General features: G+C 42.8%; 1 protein-coding gene across 1 annotated transcript in view; it reads left to right on the top strand.

The window, feature by feature from the left end:
- Positions 1–13246, top strand: part of LOC103773584 (interleukin-1 receptor-associated kinase-like 2) — a gene marked incomplete at its 5' end in the record, with an annotated part of 14627 nt that extends 1381 nt beyond the window's left edge. The window contains 11 exons of the mRNA XM_008940960.1: positions 5153–5320; positions 5998–6134; positions 7586–7780; positions 8157–8221; positions 8596–8710; positions 9417–9526; positions 9907–10102; positions 10809–10871; positions 11872–12072; positions 12235–12745; positions 13128–13246. Coding sequence (XP_008939208.1) covers positions 5153–5320; positions 5998–6134; positions 7586–7780; positions 8157–8221; positions 8596–8710; positions 9417–9526; positions 9907–10102; positions 10809–10871; positions 11872–12072; positions 12235–12745; positions 13128–13246 — 1880 coding nt within the window. The remainder of the gene's footprint in view (positions 1–5152; positions 5321–5997; positions 6135–7585; positions 7781–8156; positions 8222–8595; positions 8711–9416; positions 9527–9906; positions 10103–10808; positions 10872–11871; positions 12073–12234; positions 12746–13127) is intronic.
- Between the last annotated feature and the right edge of the window lie 5095 nt (positions 13247–18341).

Genomic DNA, 18341 nt, shown 5'->3' with positions numbered 1-18341 from the left:
CCTGCTGCTGCCCAGTGGGTGTGTAGGAACCCCTGCTCTGCACCACTGGCTCCCGGCCACCGCCTTCCTTTGCGTGGTGCTGCTGCTGGTTTCTGGATTTCCTGGCGCTGCCATGACTTCGAACTTTCGTTTTGGTATGGCAGAAAACAATCTTTAAGAAAGGCATTCTGGATTATGTTTTTTTTTTTAAAAAGGAATATTAAGTAGTACATCCCAAGTGGCCTTCAAGCAAATCCTGTGTTAGTACATCAAACGCGACAACCGCAGACCCTAACGAGAGCGTTGCCCAGCTAATAAGCTGATTTTGCCATCACCCATACGTGGCCTTTTCATTCAGCAGATCCTCTTTCTGGCTGAATTCAGTCACAGCTCAGGAGGCTGCAACTATTATTACACCTCATTCCTCAGCAAAGCAAACAGACCTACAGGGAAGTGAACTCGAAACTGTTTCGTGTGTCTGTAGTCCAACTGTTAATTTAGTCACAGTGACTGTGACTTTGAGGGTCCAGTCTGAGCAGACAGGACTGACAACAAAATCTTGATTTCTTAAATTTTTGTTTTAATCCTCTACACTGAGTAAGTCTGATCTAGATATCACCAGTGCAGTAATCCTGGCTCCCTGACAATGGTATTTTATGGATACTCTGGAGTAGAGGGTGGCTTCCATGATGTGATGGCACTTTACTCTGTGCCTGTTCAGTATTTAACACTGATTCCCAGTCTGCAAAGAGTTTCTGGGTGCTCCTACAGAACAATCTACCACACCTTCAACTCTAATTATTACAGTCCTTGCTTTCTTCCCCTGTCAGCACATTCTGAGGCCCAGTTTTGTTTACGGCTGGCTTATTTCGGTGTATTCCTTTAGAGTTTGTTGACATTTCTGTAATGCCACTTTATACATTGTGATTTAATAAACGGCCTGCATTCTCCTTCCAAAAACATAAAAACTGAAACATTACTGAATGTTTTTACCACAACATAATAGTAGCAGCAATTTTTGAACAGAATTTTTATCTGTCCTGGGAAGGGTGGTTTGTTCAGTAAGGTATGATGCCCTTTCTTTCCCATGTGGGTTAATTGTGCCGTTTTGGCAAAAGCCAAGTTCAAAGTACTTAGAAAAATTACTTGTTATAACAACTGAGATGGTGCTGCTTCTACCCCGGGGCACAGGGTTTTTCTCTTCTCTTAGTAGATTAGATCTCAAGCTGAGGTTAGTTCAGCACTTTGCAGTGGTGAATTACTCAAAGAGAAGCTTCGTGCATTTAGTTTCAGAGGGCTGTTGCTTGCATACCACAGCACTGCTGGGTTCGGGCTCATGTGTAGCTGATGTGTTCAGTAGAACAATCCCCTGGGGATCCAGAGGCTGTGCAGAGGATCTCTGATCTGCTTATTTCGGTGTATTCCTTTAGAGTTTGTTGACATTTCTGTAATGCCACTTTATACATTGTGATTTAATAAACGGCCTGCATTCTCCTTCCAAAAACATAAAAACTGAAACATTACTGAATGTTTTTACCACAACATAATAGTAGCAGCAATTTTTGAACAGAATTTTTATCTGTCCTGGGAAGGGTGGTTTGTTCAGTAAGGTATGATGCCCTTTCTTTCCCATGTGGGTTAATTGTGCCGTTTTGGCAAAAGCCAAGTTCAAAGTACTTAGAAAAATTACTTGTTATAACAACTGAGATGGTGCTGCTTCTACCCCGGGGCACAGGGTTTTTCTCTTCTCTTAGTAGATTAGATCTCAAGCTGAGGTTAGTTCAGCACTTTGCAGTGGTGAATTACTCAAAGAGAAGCTTCGTGCATTTAGTTTCAGAGGGCTGTTGCTTGCATACCACAGCACTGCTGGGTTCGGGCTCATGTGTAGCTGATGTGTTCAGTAGAACAATCCCCTGGGGATCCAGAGGCTGTGCAGAGGATCTCTGATCACTTGGCCTGGATGTGGCCCTGGGTCCAGTCTGGAGAGGCGGCGTGTTACAGCCCCGGCGACGCCGCTTGCGCAAGGCCTCAGTGGGACTTGTCTCACCAGTGACGTAAAGTGCAGAGACTCAGGCTTCCCATCCAAGAGCAGCTTCCAGTAATGTTGCCAGTAAAAGCAAACATACAGCACGGGCAAAAATAATCATCACTGCTGCACAGGAATGTTCCTCACCCTTCTGTCTGACTGCTTCGCTTTTAAGTGTTATGTAAATACGGCTGTAGCTTGCACAATACGCACCGGGCTCAGGCTGTGCACCAGGGGGAATCACCTACTTGCTGCTGTGCTTCAGTGAGTTAACTTGTTTGGTTTTGTTTTTTTTTTTATCTTTTTGAGCTTTTTCAAAACCATTTCTGACATTTTTGGGACTTCACTTGACACAAGTTGCAAAAATGGAGAGATTTTTGCTTGTTAAAAATAACACCCAGTGAGCTTCCTCCAGGCTGCAGGAGAGCACTGTGATTTCTAAGAACAAGCTTGTTTTCTGACAATTGCAGTTGGCTGATGCAAATAAACAGTGGTCTTTATATTGATTTCTGTGGGCTATGTAGAAAATAGGGAAAAGAGATATTGAGAGATGATGGGAAGAAATGGGCATGCTCATTGAGGCACTGAACTGATGTGACAGATCTAACATACCTTTGTTTCTCAGATGTATTCTGTGACAGTGGGTGGGCTACAGGACTGGGCTGCTCCACAAAGGGCTGTGTAAGGAGGGAGAAGGGATCCTGTGTTTGACTGAATTTTGTAAAGCAAAATGAAGGATAGATGAAGAGGGTTTAAAAGAGTATGAAAGAGAGCCTGTGGAGTGATCAATTATGTTTCTGCATGATCAATACTAATTTTTGTCCCAGATCAATTCAAATACAATAAGTTGCAAAACTTATTATTATTTATGTTATTCTGACATGTGGAAATAGTGTTCTCTGGAGTTAACCTGATACTGCATTCCACTGTGTGCTCAGCCATAAGCAAAAGTGATTTCTAGCAGTATCCTTAGGTTTGGGTAAGTCTTTGAACTCTTTACTTTTTATTTCTGCTTTTTTATCTGTAGCTGAATGTTCTTACTCAGGATATTCCTCTCGGGCAGATACAGAGAATGCACTGCTTATTCTGCTGGACACTTTAGAAAACTTAAGTGGTGCATACATCACCATATCTCTGTTCCTTCTGACTTAAAGGAATCAGGCACAACACACGGGTAGAGGTTTCTGCTGACAGGCTACTATCAGATTTCTACCTCCCTTCATCTTCTTGCACTACTCTAGTCCCACTTCTGGGTGCCCATAATAATAATGGTTTTATGTTATGTCAGTTCTTTAGCTTCAGTAGTGACCCGTTTGTCTGATGTGCAGGAAGTTGCAAAATTAATGAAAAACCCTGAAAAAAAAGGTTGAAAGAGGGAAGTGAATCTAATTTTAGAGGTTTCTAGGTTAAAGTACCAGAGGGAAAAACCAACAACCACAGAATGTAGGGACTGTCATTGTTGCCTAAAGGGCTGGTGGACTGTTTGACAGCTAATTTCAAAAACCCGTGAATTTGGGGATTTTGTAGCATTCTGACACAGTGATACAGAAACGGGTGACTTTTCCGAGTTACAGTTTGTAGACCCAGTTTCATTCAAACCCACAAGGTGACGGGGAAGAGAGTGGGTGCAAACCCCAAGGAGGACTCCAGGGCAGAAGTGTGCCTGACGTGCAGGCGCCCTCCCTGCGCTACTGCTGCTCGTGTGCCCTGCTCTGCGGCCCAGGGCAGGCTGGAGCTGCCCAGCCTGTCTGCTCCCCCCAGCCTGTCTGCCCGGCCTGGCCTCTGCTGGCTGCAGGCTTGTGCCAGGAGAGAGCTCTCGGATGAGCCATGTCACTTCCTGCTTGTTTCGGGACTCCCGGTGCTTTGTGATAAAAAAGAACACATGGGTTTTATCTGGCTTCACATGCAGAGGCCTCCTGCAGCTTCTGATTCCAAGATCAACACCGTGCTTAAGATACAAAGATGATAAAACAGCATGACAAAAAAAATTCTTGTATTAATGCTTGTGCTTGTTTTGTTTTATATAAAAATAAACCACTAGTTTTGATTTTTAAGAAAATGTTAAATGTATTGCTGATAAAATGTAGCAGGTAGACACAAAAGTTTAGAACTACAACCAGGAAAACATTGTTACCAGGCAGCAAAAGGCCCCTCTGTCATCTCTAGGGCACATTGGGCATCTCCAGCCTCCTTTTCAACCTCAGTTCTAAATGTATCCATGGGTAAGAATTCAGCTGCTTCTTCAGGAGATTTTGATAGCCTTGTATATCACAGTATCTTGAATTTTCTTACTTTATTTTTTTCCCCCATCCTAACTGTAGCCTGATCTAATTGAAATAATTTCCTCTAAGATGTACATACTCTTCAAGACCCTGTATGCTGAAGAACCTGTACTTCTTTTAACCAGACTTCAGGTTGCTTTTTCACGCCTGATTCTGAGATTTTGCCAACCTGCATAAAACATATGATCTTTTACAGCTGTAGTGAATCAGTAACTCGACCTTTAATTTTTCCTTATTTATCAGTAAGTCTTGACCTTTGGCCATTTTTGTGTTTTCCCTAGTTTGTCTCCAGTGTCTTTCTTTCTCTTCATAAGTATGACTCTTTATTGCAAATAGTTCTGTATAGGAAACTGTTTTCTGGGGGTGAGTATGGTCTTTACACTAAAACCACAGAACTGAAAGTCATCCTAAAATATTTAATGGACTAAAACCAGTAGAGTTCTATCAATCTTCTTCTCAGTCCCATGGCAATTAGCAAGGAACTAGATCCCTTCTTTAGGCTCGGAGATACTTCTGATTTGAGATTATAGGCTGAAGGATGTTGTATAGAAAATGACAAAATAAATATACTATTATTGTTAATTCCTTATTGTAAGAGGCTATACATCTTTTGCATAGTCATCACTGGTGTGTTTTTGAAGCTATCACCTAATAATTTTCAGAAGTAGTTGTGTCATTAATACGGTCTGAATTTAAATGCCAACAATATTCCAGCTATTTAACAATTAATTGCTTGAATGTTCACTTTAATGCCCATGTTAATTTAGAGTCAGTGTTTCTGACTAGGATTATTTCCTGGTAACTGATCAGAATCAGGCTCTATTTTTCCTGGTAAAGTTCATCTTTCCTTTCTTCTCTTTTGAAGGGACATCTGCATTTAGTACTACCAATGCTGAAAAAGAAGAGCTGGTAGAGCCACCTAAACAGGAGAATGTATCCTTAACTCCCACAGAAAACAAAAAGAGAGAGAGAGACAACGAGATAAGTCTGTTGCCATCACCAGACTCTTCACATCTGGGGGTACCACCAGCAGGTACTGAAGTGAAGGACTTGTTCTGAACTTGCTCTAGCACGGAAATGACCATAGAGACAAGACCCCTTCCCATCTGCTGTCAGTGCAGTGGAGTGAATGTAGTGCTCTTCAAAGTGGTCACACTGGAATATCTGCCTTTTTCCTAGCACTGCTGTCTCCTGAACTGTTTATTCCTAACTTTCGCTCATGGCTTCCTCTTCCTCCTTCCTGTAGCTCTTTTGGCCTTGAGAGATGCTGGCTGTGTCTGTGCTGTGGGATCTCAAGACGTCTCCCAGGTCTCTGTGAACACTCTGGTCCCATCCTGGCTCCATACTAAGATTAGATTTTCCATACGTGTCCTGCCCCACGTCCCTCTCTCCCAGTGAAATAAATGTAGGCCAGAAGAGAGCTGTGCATGCATAAGCAGGTCCCTCTGCCTGGGAAAGGGGGGAGCAGAACCACGGGACATGCTGAGGAGCACAACTGACCAAGGGTGTAGACATTGGGAGCTCTCCAGGAGATAGGACTAGAGAGATCTGTGTAGTCATCCTGCAAAGAGGAACTGGGAAAATAGCTCCCTGTCTTCACACAGTGTTTCACATTCTGGCAGCGTGTCACAGGTTATCCCTCGTTAGAAAATTCAGCAAAATACCCCAGACCTTCAGAATTAGTCACAGGCTGTGGTACTGCAAAAACAGGGTGTGTTCTCAGAGCTGTTATTTCAATTTCAGGTCCTGTTTCTGACGTTTTGTATTTGCTCCCTGGTCCACCACCTCCCCCAAGAGACCTCCTGAAATCCTTACAGTCAAATCCTCCCGTCTCGTCGAGCGTGAAGGTAAATCCCTTCAGTACTCATTCACTGGAGCAATGAAAATTGGCTGTATGACATTCTGTGTTTTTTCAATTAAAGTTTATCCCTCTACTTGTATAAAATATAGATTTGGTGAAAAAGTGGGGTGTGGTTATAATTTGCTTGGACTGAATATAGTAGTAATGCTACAGTTAGATTACTTATTACTTACATCACTTTTTTTTGCCAGTGAAGGACCAGTGAGGGGGAAAATGAACAATATTGCATACTGCATAGCTTAGCATGGATAATATGCCCACAAATAGCAATTAACTCTGAAGGAATTTCCAGTATAGACTCTACAGAGGACTAAACATTTCTGGTGTGACCATAAGACAGTGCAACATATACCACTGACTAGTAAGAATGGCATACTGCTTTTAGCTTAATTTCATACTTAAAATGTGGTTTCTGATCAAAATGGGACTAGTATCAAATTTAAGTCAGGTTGCCCAGAGCCTTGTGTAGCTGACAATGGAAAATCTCCAAGGATGGAGGTTCTGTCACCCCTCTGAGCCCCTGTTCTGGTGCCAAACCATCTCACTGTGAAAAGCTGTTCTCTTATTTGCAATTATTTCAGCACACAGTCTCCTGTTCCTTCCTCCCTATAGCTCCCTTGTCTTTCAGATAGTCTATATAGATTTGTTCTGTGGGTCCTCAGAGGTCTTCCCAGATCCATGTGCACACTCTGGTCCCACCATGGTTCTGGCTTGGCCTGTTTTCTTTGGTTTATTTTGTTTGGATTTTTAAAGAAGATTGTGTTTTAAGACTTTAAACTCTTCCAAAATTGCATGGTTCAGGAGTACCAGCCAGAAGAGAAGATTCCTACAAAGAATGCAGTAGTTTCAGAGCTTCTTGAAAGGGGATTAAAGGTTTTGTTTTCTCAAGCCTGGAGCACATGAAGGTTGTGAAAGCTGCATGGTTAGGCTGCAGTGGAACTGCAATAACAATTGGCATTAGAACTCGCTACACTAGAAGCAACGAGTTATTGTGCAACTGGCACCAGATGCTTCAGAAGTAAATGTGAAGTTCCTGCCAGAGCATAAATACATTATGAGGGACCCAAATTCCTGATCCAGCTGTTTCTTAATATATGCCCAAGCCATAAAGATTAATATTCTTTGTAACTTAAACTAGCATCACGTCAAATAAATATATGGACTTTTAAACAAAACTGTTTACTGGGGAAATGGAATTGCAGACTGGTAATGGTTTTCAGGTCTCTTCTGCTGTGCAAAACTTTCCCCCCATCAAAGCACATCCAGGCAGGAGTTACAAAGGGGAGCTCTGCTGGGTGATTGCACAGTGCCTTTCACTTTTCCTCTCAACAACCACAGTGACTGGTTAAAGCATGGAAAAGAAAATACAACACCTGAAAGAAGGAAAAAGCATATGAATTTTCGTGAGATAAACTTGTTTCTTCTACAAATGTGTAGCCTTGCAGCTTTTCTGCTCCTCAGCAGGAGACAATGACTGATCTCCCCAGCGGGAGTCTCCTGTGGACCCAGAAGGAAGTTACTAGTGCCACAAATGGTTTCAGTGACAAGAGCAGAATTTGTGAAGGTACTTTTGCAGATGTCTACAGAGGTCAGAGGAACAACATGGTGTATGTCATCAAAAGGCTGAAAGAGGCAAGTACCCCACCTTTTCTTTTTTTTTGAAGGGTGCATGTTATTAGTGGAATATTAGTGGTTGTTGTTTAATATGGTATGGGCAAGGAGGCAGAAAAGAGGAGAGGTAAAAAGGAACTGATGTAAAGCAAGTTAACCAGATTCAGCAAACCCATAGGGGAGATAGTTTACTCATGAGTAAAAGTGAGTACTGTTAACTCTGTCTGTGGGAGCACCCTGCTGGGTGGCTGATTTTGAATTAATTGTTGCCTCTGACACAAAGCTGCCATCAGTGATACCTGCCTGTTTTCTAAAGTAGTTTGCCCTCTAGGGATTAAAGCATCTGTACAAATTCAACATTCCTATTGACATTCTATTGCATGTTTTCCTGTTTCAGGTGGAATGCACGAGCCCAAACTCCACACAAAGGTTCTTTCACACAGAAGTACAGATTTGCTTTCGGTAGGTGCCTGGCTCCCGGGGCGGTCGCTGCGTACCCCGCCCATGGGCTTGCTTGGAGACCCCTGTGCTCTCTGGGGACAGTGGGGTTCTGCTGGGCAGACTGCCCACCTGCCAGTGCTGCTGCAGGGCTGCTGCCAGCCCGGGGCTGCTCGGGAGGCCTTGGAGCTCTGTGTCCCTGCTCCCTGCTGGGGACTGGGCTGCGCTCCGACCGTCTCCCCCAGGCTGCTGCCGTCTGCCCGGGGCTGCTCTGGGCTGCCAGCTGCAGCACACGGTGCCCAGCTGCCTGGAGAGCAGGAATTTATGCCAGCTCAGGAATGTGTTTTTCTGTGTTGCTCCTATGTCATTTGCAAATCACTGTTGATCTGTGCCTGCAGGTGTTGTCACATCAACATCTTGCAGCTGCTGGGTTTCTCAGTAGAAACTGGATTGCACTGTCTGATATATCCATACCTGCCCAACGGATCCCTCCAAAACAAACTTCAGTGTCAAGTAAGCAAATGCCCTGGGTCTATGTTACCTGTCTGTGATTACAAGTCCTGTCCTGTTACTGTGTGAAAAGCAATTATATCTCTTTGAGTTCTGAAAAACAGACAAAAAAAGGAGTGCCCAAATACCTTGTCTACAAGTACTAGAAGGCTGCAGCTCTTTCCCAGTTTTTCTGCTGTAAAACAAATGAAGTCAGGAGGAATTTTCTGCTGGGCAGCCTTTAGATTTTCAGAGTAATATGGATCTGCAAAATGTGTCTGTTCCTATTGTAATATTTCACTGGGTTTGGAAATACGATTCTGTGGAATCCATTATCAGGTTCATTGGTGCAATGTGCTGTGGAGTGTTACAAGGGCTTAAGAGGGAACAGTTTGAGCTGTCCACACCTACTGAAAGAGCATTGCAGAGGAGATCTTGGGGCAGAGAAACATGAAAGGCAGCCCGTCAGGCTGACGTGGTGCTGAGGGTGGGTGTGACCCTGCAGCAGCCTGCCCTCACTGTGTCCTGCCCGGGCAGGGTGAGCAGCACAGAGGGTAAGAGCAGGTCCCTTCCTTCACCCAGAAATCACCCGTTGCTGCCATGGACCAGACGTGTGATTTAGCTCAGCAGGAGTTCTGATTAGGACTAAGTCAAAGTCTTTGTCTTTCAAAACTACTGTCTTCCAGTTTTTGTTGTATAAAATAGCACTTTGTCCCTCCCTTCCCTGCAGGATGGCTCTGCTCCACTGAGCTGGGAGATGAGAATTGCCATTTCCACAGGACTCATCCGAGCTGTAGAGTATTTACATAACTTTGGAATTCTTCATGGGAACATCAAAAGGTGAGAGGTTTGACACATCAGCACTTCCTCGGTCACCTGTAAATTCCAGGATTTCTTTTTACAATAATGGCTAAAAGTTTATGCAGTTTTGAAATCCATTTGCAGTATCTTTCTGCTGTCTCTTGTTCTGCAGAGTGTTTACTGGTTTATGTTTAATCTGTCTCTCTTTTATGAAAGATGAAAGTATGTTCTTTTGAAGTAGTTTTTTGAGTGCTTGTTCTTCCCCCTCTCCCGTTCTCCCATTCTTTATCCTTTCATTGATACACAGCAGGCCGAATGCTGGAAACTTTCAGTGCTCAACTTTAAAAGTGGAAAACTGTAATTCTTTACCTCAGGTTAATTACCTGACCAATATTGTTATTTGTCTTTCTTTATCACAGCTCAAATGTCTTGTTGGATGAGAACTTTACACCAAAGCTTGGACATTCAGGTCTGCGACTCTATTCTGCTGATAAAAAATCAGAATATGCTATGGTGAAAACCAAAGTCCTGCAAGCCTCTCTTACTTACCTGCCAGAAGATTTTATCAGACATGGGCAGCTAACAGAAAAAGTTGATGTATTCAGCTGTGGTGTGGTATGTTGCCTTTTTTTCCATGTTCTGTTGTACTCTTTGGTGCTTCTAGACAGGAAAATGGATCTAAGAGCATGTGCCTCATAGGGCTGCTTTGCTGGCAATTTCATATCATAGTTGCTGACTATATAATGTGTTGAAATCTTGTTTCTAATTATGTTCACTCTCCAAACACACTTCAGTTTGTGGCAAAGTACAGTGAATCTTCTGAAGCACAGAAACAAAATTTTCTTGTTGCAAAAAAAAATGTACTGCTAATCATTGGGGTTTTCTGTTTTTTTAAGAGTAGCAGGAAGATTTCAGTTAGGTTCTTGGAATTCCTGCAGATTTGCCACATGAACTGCTACAAACATCACCTTTTAATTTGGAATTTCAACCAAAATAATATATAGCCTGTGGTATCACCTGTTCCAGGTGTTTCCATTTAAATAGGAAGTTACTCAATTGAGTTTGATTTCTGATCTAGATTTCAAGTTACTTTCTACTCAGCCTTTGTTTCAACAATATCCATTGTATCTAACTCTAAAATTTGGACTTGGCTCTGGAGGTAGATCTGAAGGTTTCCAGATCTAGCATGTTAAGCTATCTGAAGCAAAAAGGTAATTTCAAAATGTGCTGGCAGTTCAATGTTTCTTTAGTTACAAAACTCATTTTTAAAAACAGAATTAATTCTGAACAAATTGGTCTGTCTTTCAAATATACTTTCTAGGTCTTAGCAGAGATACTGACGGGGGTTAAGGCTCTGGATGAAGGAAGACATCCTATCTATCTGGTAAGAAAAAGCAGGAATAACGAATAGCAACACAAGTGCGTGAGGTTGCTGTCATAAAATGGATTTTCATTTTATATAAATACAGTTGGTTATTTGCAGTCTGCTGTATGCATCCTGAAGAAGGGATGTGTAGAAGCCATATCCTGGTTCCATTACCATCAGTAGCCTACCTGCCTCTAGACAGAAGAAGAGTACCTATTCCTGTTTCACATACCCCACTCTGGAGTGCTGCCCAGTTGTATTAGGAGACACTCCAGAATAGCTGCTGTTTAAATACGTCCTGATTTAAGAGGCTTGAGGCGTTAGGAGCTAAACTGGCTGGGGAGAGCTGGGTAGGTGGTAACTGCTGCTGCTCATCGTCGTGTTTGTCAGCGTTTCTGTATTGCTCTGGTGTCTGGAGTTTGTACCCTGGCCAGCTTGCCCAGGCTGTGATCAGAGCTGCACACACTGCTTCCACAGGCACCCAGAACCCGCCAGGCTCCGCCATGCCCGTGACCCCATCCTCATGAGAACAGCCTCCAGCTGTGTTCCTTCAATGGGACACCCTTCTCTGAGTTGCCTTCTGGCTGGAGCCTTTGAGGGGAAAACTACAGTGTTCTTTCTTACTGTTTCCAAGCAGCTGAGCAATGTTCAGATGGGTTCAGAATGTAAAGGATCCTAACTTCTGATTTCTGTAACAAACATGTGAACAGTCCTGTGCAGGAATGCTGCTATATACAGAGTTGATTAGTTTTCATTCCTATAAATGGACACAGGCCTAGAAGAGCTGGGTCTGCTTTAGTGAATTTGGCATTAGCCACACACAGAGAAAACCTCTAGCCTCTTCTCTCCTGAAAAAAAAACCTTTCTGGTAGTTGTTTTAAAGCTTTTAAGTCTGTAAGCCAGCTGTTAAGGAGCAGTAATGACAAATGTATGGCAAGACTCGGTTCTCATTGATCAGACAGAAATAAATGTGTCTGTTAATTTTGCCTTCACTAAGGTGTCTGTTTCCTTTGAACAGAAAGATATGATTGCTGATGAAATTCAAATAGCAAAAGAAAGCTCCTGCTCCAAAGTGAAAAGCTGTGAAAAGCTAGCTGCCAAGGAGATCTGCCACAAGTATCTCGACAGGAATGCAGGACCCTTGCTGGAGGGAGCTGGTGTTGATTTTGCCTCTGCCATCTGCCTTTGTCTGAGGAAGAAGAACTCTAACATAGCAGAGGTAAGATTTTAAATACATCACGAGGATTTTAGTCTTGACAGCAAGGTCTGAAGCTACAACATTCATCCTTACCTTACTGTTGAGAGTGTTGATGTGGGAGAATGCTCGTACGTGGGGGTGCAGGAGTGACGCTGCATTCACAGGTTCTCTGGTTAAAAACAGGTGCGTGAAGCTCTGGAGACGGCTGAAAATAAGTTAAGAGAGCATTCCATCTGTGGAGGCAGCACGTCTGGCTTCTCCACGAACACTCCAGAAGAAACAGATGATGAGACAACCAGTCTGAGCGTGGACGTGCCCTCGGCAGGGGGGGGCAGGGAGGACAGCACGCAGGCAGCGGTGCTGGCGGGCGCCCGGCCCTGCACGGCCCTGGCAGGAGCTGTGCCACCTGACACCTGCTGTGCCCAGGAGTCGAGGGTCCCTTGTGAATCCGACGAGTCAAGTAGTTTTATATGGAATCCTTCAGAAAAATCCATAGATGAGCTTTACAGCAAGAGCTGTAACATCTCAGACAATACGGCAGGCTCTGGCTGCAAGCAGGAGAAAGCTGGGAATGCACTCCAGGAAAGAAGTGCAGCCTGTGCCAGAAGTGGTGACATCCCAGCAGCAGCATCCTCTGCACAGAGCACCCTTCTGCAAAATACTGCAGACCTGGACTCCTCGTGTTCTTCACAAGGTATGTCTAGATGGACATGCAGGGTGCACACAGAACGTTCAAACACGCGTGATCTTAGAGTGCTTTGGCAGAACTGCCCACGCTCCTGCTGTGGAAGGTGGAGTCTCTGTAAACATGCTCTAGTGTTATAAAAGCAGGGACAATTTACTTTCTTCTCCAGAATTGCTTAGGTTCTTCTTCTTACTTCTAAACACATTTCAGAAAATCTTTTCTCCTTGGTTATGATACCCCAAATAAATCTACAAAATGTTTTCTGATTTCTATCAGACTTTGTTTCCTAAGCCAGTTTTGTTTTGCTTTTTAATTTAAAATTATTGTCTATTCCTTAGACAATAGATGGATTTTTTTTTTTCTCACTATTTGACCTTTTTTTGTTTTTCAGCAGTAGCCAGAGAGACATCTTGGAAAATAAAGATAAATGATCAAAAAAAGAAGCTCATGGAAAATATTTTGCTGTATGAAGAAGACAAAATAAACAGTTCTGAACTTTTTGAGTCATAAATTGGGTGGATTTACTACCAGTGGCCAGCCCAGAAGAAATGACTGTCTCTTCATTAGAAGGTGGTGAAAGTGAACCTTCAGCACGTGGTCAAGTAGCAGATCTGGATGAGAAGCGTTAGCCCTGACTGAAACCAAAAGTGATCACAGCAGAAGAGACAGAAAATACTTGTTCTGAAGCAGACTTCAGCACACCACCACTGTGAACAGAAATGCATTCATCCTTTTCATCTGCAGTGTAAAAAGATGTGGCCAACACAACTGCCAGATAATTTATGATCCTTTTGCAGGGTATTTCAGGAGGTGTCTACATATCATGTATGTCTTATTAAAGCAGTCCTAGAAGCTACAGGGCAAGCGCCTGTCAGCAACCAGTTCTCAATACACTTTATTGCTATCCCACTGTGTTTGAGCAGACAGACACCTTCAGAGACTGGAGCAGGTCTCTGATCTGAATCTGTCCTGTTCCATATGATCTGAGTCCACATGCTCAAAACTGCTGCGTTACCAGAGGGGAATTCTCACACAGGTTCTCAGATGTGTTCTACACGACTCAGTCTCGGTTTGAATTGCACTGAACGTAGTCGACTGTAAGTAAATAACTTAAGCCATGCTAACCTATGAGCTGCTCTACTGCATATATACATATGATGCCATTTGAAGTCTAACCTTAAAGTCCCACCTTCAGGAGCTTCAAGTGTTCAATACTTCATAAGAGTATTTTTGGAACTTAATCTTTTCTAAGTGTCCTTTACATGTTGTTAAGGTCTCTCATTGTGTTTCACACAGTGACTGTTGTATATTTTGGACTAGTGACAAGTTTTTAGTTTAAAGTATCTTTCATTTTGTTATAGGTCACTTGAAATTTGATTTGTTATATTTATTTTGGCAGTGGGTTAAAGAATCAGTGCTAGATGAGCTAGCGAGTGGACCTGGTCGTGGTGCCACACTTGCCACGTCTCCTCAGAGAGGATCCATCTCGTGTCTCTTGGCTGACCCAGCATTACTGTCACTGGTGTTCAGTGTTTGTGCTGTTGTTACCATACTCCACCCTGCTGCAGCCTGAGGAATGGGTTTATTAACTACAGGCAGGTGACTGCTGCCCCCTTAGTGCAGGTAGTAGAGCCTGATGTGGTGAAATAGCTAGAAGTCAGAATGGAATTCAGGGAATATTTAAAAAACCAGGAATTGATGTGTAATTCTTCTCATTATAATTGTATAATGGTATTGTTTTCCTAGCTTTACACAAAAGTCTCAGAGTAAGGCCTGATAGCTCCTGTAATTGTATAGTACCTAGCTCACTGTAGGTACTATTAGGAGCAAGCAAAAGTATTCTAACTAAAGATCTGCATATTAGAATCATCTACAAATTTTATCAAACTGATTTCTACACTAAAAACTGGTAATGTCCTTTATTACAAGTGCCTTGGACACTGTGCATATATTTGCCAGCATGAGGGTTTTTTTTTATTTTACCAGAATCAAACCAAGAAAACATTGCTACTGACGTAAGAAGCATGGAGTATATTCAGATGGGCCAATAACTGCTTCATTCTACATGAGATTTAATTGAGATACTTCATGGTGCTGAAAATTCAGTATTGTTTTTCATGGGTATGTTTTGGCAGATCCATGGTAAATACCTTGGGTCTCCTCCAGGAAGAAACAGGCAGAGCTGAATGACAACCTGCAGGTTTTCAACTTGAGAAACATAATTTAGATACAGTTCTGTTTCACAAAAATGCTTTAAAGGTTTTGTTCTCCTGTAGGCACAAAGGGAAATTGTAATTCCTTGTTCCTTGTTGTTTTTATTCTGAGGTGATACATGTGGTCTCGTAGAGTTGCATCAGTACATGGCATAACACAGGAGACACTGTAGTCTGGTAGTGAGGGCACTCTGTTGCATAACCTGGCTGCTCAGTGTGAGTTATGTTTTAATCCCAGTTTGGCAAACTGATCATGATGTATGGCACAGAAAAGTGCCTCAGTCCAGCCTGTCCAGGTGAGCACAGCCAAGTGACAGCAGAGCTGGGTGTCTGCTGCCTGGGGTGCCCGGGTGCCTCTCCCAGAGGAAAACAGGATTTCAGGGTGGGAGAGCAAGCTGCTTTAGAAGGCAAAAAGCTTTTTGCTAAACCCTATCCATTATTGGTTACCTGTGTCTAAAAGCACAAAGATTTAGTCATAGTCTTGAAACATGCATACGTGTGTGACTATGTGGTGTCACTGTCTGCCATCACAGAACTTCTGTCATCAGTGGTGTCTTGAGCTCTGTTCCTGAAAACAGGCCTGCAGGTGAACATGCAAATGAAAATTTCAGGTTTCTGTCATCATTTCCTTTTTCACCAGTTAATAACTCATGGAGGGTAATCTAAGGTCATTTCTCCACTTACTGTAAAGACTTCTAGAGTTGCTCCTGTCACTCCTCTCTTTAGTGATGAAGAAATGTTTCTTTGTGGAAGTCTTTTGAACCTTGACTTCCTGTTCTTGTAACAAACTGCAAGAATGAACGTAATGGGTTGAGAAAGTACTTCACTTTAATTATAAAGCTGATGTAAAAATCCTTTCTTGCAGCAGAGCTACTTCTTTTTTTCTCTTTGCTAACTGCAGTTGGTTGCTTTCTATAGACCCTCAGAGGGTCTAAAGACCAATTTTCAACAAGGCTGATTTTAGCAAGTGAGACTATGAAACCATAACACAGATTGAGTTTGTGTTGGCCAACACCAGTTGTATTCTCTTTTAACTCTTTACCCATATTTTATCTGTATGATTGGACAGTGTTGTCTGATCATTAGTATCCTGTGGTGTCTGATGGTCATTGAATAATTCCACTATGGAATTATTCTGCACCTCCAGAAGTCTCTGTGTCATTCCACAGCTTGAAGAAGTCTGACAGTGTTCAGGCAGAAAACACGAGCAAGTGCATCAGCCCACAGCTGATGTCTTGTTGAATGGATGTGTTGAAATATTTGTGGGATGGTTAGAATCTTTTTGATATATAAATATATATTTAATTCAATATCTCACATTGTTAGTAAGGATGAACCACAAAGAAATAAGCATGAAAAAAATCTTCACTGTAGGCAACTAAGTAGTAACAGAATGGTGGCCAGTCCCAAAATAGCTTCTGTTGAGGGAAGTCTGGGTGACCTAGAACTAACACAGAAGCACACTCTTCCCTCTCCTCCCCCCTGCTGCCCTCCCACCCAAGGAATACTCAAGGACATATAGTCCAGTGTCCAGGTAACTTTGTGGATGGTGCCAGGGCGTGGCAGTGACTGAGTCAGGCTGGCAGGAGCTGGACAGGGGGGCCCTCGGGATTTTGTGCCAGCCCTGTGTGGATCCATCCCTTGTGGCTGCTGAGCTGAGGGGAAGATGAGTTTGTGAGAGGGGGCTGGTGCTAGCCAGGCTGAGCAGCAATTTGAAGTTCTTCAGTCTGAAACTTGCGTTGAGTATGTTCTTTTTCTCTCTTGCTTTTCCCCAATCCTCACCCCAAGTATGAGAAGGGGAGGATTAGAGATCTAAAACCATAAATCTTAGTCTCAGAACATCTGAAAAACTTTCACTTAATGCTTATTATTTGCAATGAATAAACTGTAACTCTTAAATATCTTTTACCAGTTGTAATTGTTGGGGATACTTTGATCATTACTTGAAACCATTTTAATACCTTTCATCTTAAGTATGAAGGAATAACAGGCTGAACTTGGGCTTGAATTCTTCAGTATTAAAACTCACAAAATATAAGGATAACTTTTAATATGGTCAATTGTGGAACCTTATACCCCTACAGGCAAAAACTCCTATTGTGCACTTAGGGAGTTAGAGCTCTTTTTCCTTAGAGTGAAGTGTGGTAAACACTAAGAATGAGCTTTCATTTTTGAGCCTCTTTATGGAGATAACACGCTTGATTTCAAGTTTGTGAGTCTCCACAGCAGTTACAGCCAACCCAAACCCCCCCCCCAAATGACCAGGCACTCTGTGTTGAAGAAGAAAGTGGACACAGTACTGGGAATGAAAAAGGTGCCTGTTCAGCTTCACAATTATGATTACAATCTTTGCAGAAATGGGAAATAGCTTGAGAGAAGAGTGCTTTGCTGTGTCATTTGAAAAGGACCTTTGAATGTAACACGAATTTCTAGATAACCTGATTCATTTTTGGGGTAAGGCTACAATGCATTTAAACAAGAACAGGAATGTTGCATACTTCTTTTGGCATGTTGTTTCTGTGAGGACAGCTAGACTATTATTTGGTTATTATAGATAACAATCATAAAATGAGGTTTGTTTTTCTAGAAAAGGAAGTATGCTATCTCGATTGTGCCAAAACAAAGACTGCACTTTACATCCACTGCCTTGGAGGAGGAAGGCTGCAAATTGCTCACTTGTGCTGCTCCAGTGCAACTGAAGAATACAGGGAGAATATGGCTTCTAGTGAAGTCCTTTCGTCTTGCAGGAGGGGAGGAGTGCTTCATCTTTCAGCTGAAGGTGTACTGCAGCATGGGGTCTTTGAGCTGAATACCCTGGCCTCAAGGGTGATGGCACCTGGGTTTAACTGAGGGTAAATCTGTTTTCTTGCACTACAGACAGTGTTAGTCTCTGGAGGACTGACACCTTCCCAGCTACCACAGAGCTAGTGCCATGGCTGGGAGCACAGCGTGCCTGTGGCTTGACTGACAGCAGACTGTAGACAGCCTTGACAGGGCCCCTGTGAAGAGATCACTAAATACAGCACACCAGGCTTTAACCAATAGGACTTTATTCTGTTGGTATCTCAACAAAAAGCAACCTCAGGTACAGTACAGAAGTGTGGCTAAAAAAAAAGAATTCTTCAAATTATGGTTGATTTATTGGTGTTGGTTAAATAACCAACTTTGACATTATTGTAAAGCAAAAGACATATGCATTCCACTACTCCTTTTCACCTTTGGGGAAGCACAGAGACTTTCACCTATCCAAGCATCGTTTTCAGGTTTCTTTCCACATTGTTTTCAGGAAGATCTGTGCACTGCCTCGCTCCTCCAGAAGGGCTAGTGTGCCATCATGTAATGCTGAAAACTCCACCAGCTCTTCCCAGCACTCAAGTGCTTCCAGTCTGACT

This window comes from Merops nubicus, unplaced genomic scaffold (genome assembly GCF_000691845.1).
Source record: "Merops nubicus isolate BGI_N331 unplaced genomic scaffold, ASM69184v1 scaffold21315, whole genome shotgun sequence".
Classification (NCBI taxonomy): Eukaryota; Metazoa; Chordata; class Aves; order Coraciiformes; family Meropidae; genus Merops; species Merops nubicus.
Note: the sequence above shows the minus strand (reverse complement) of the source record. Positions and strands in the feature narration are given on the sequence as shown.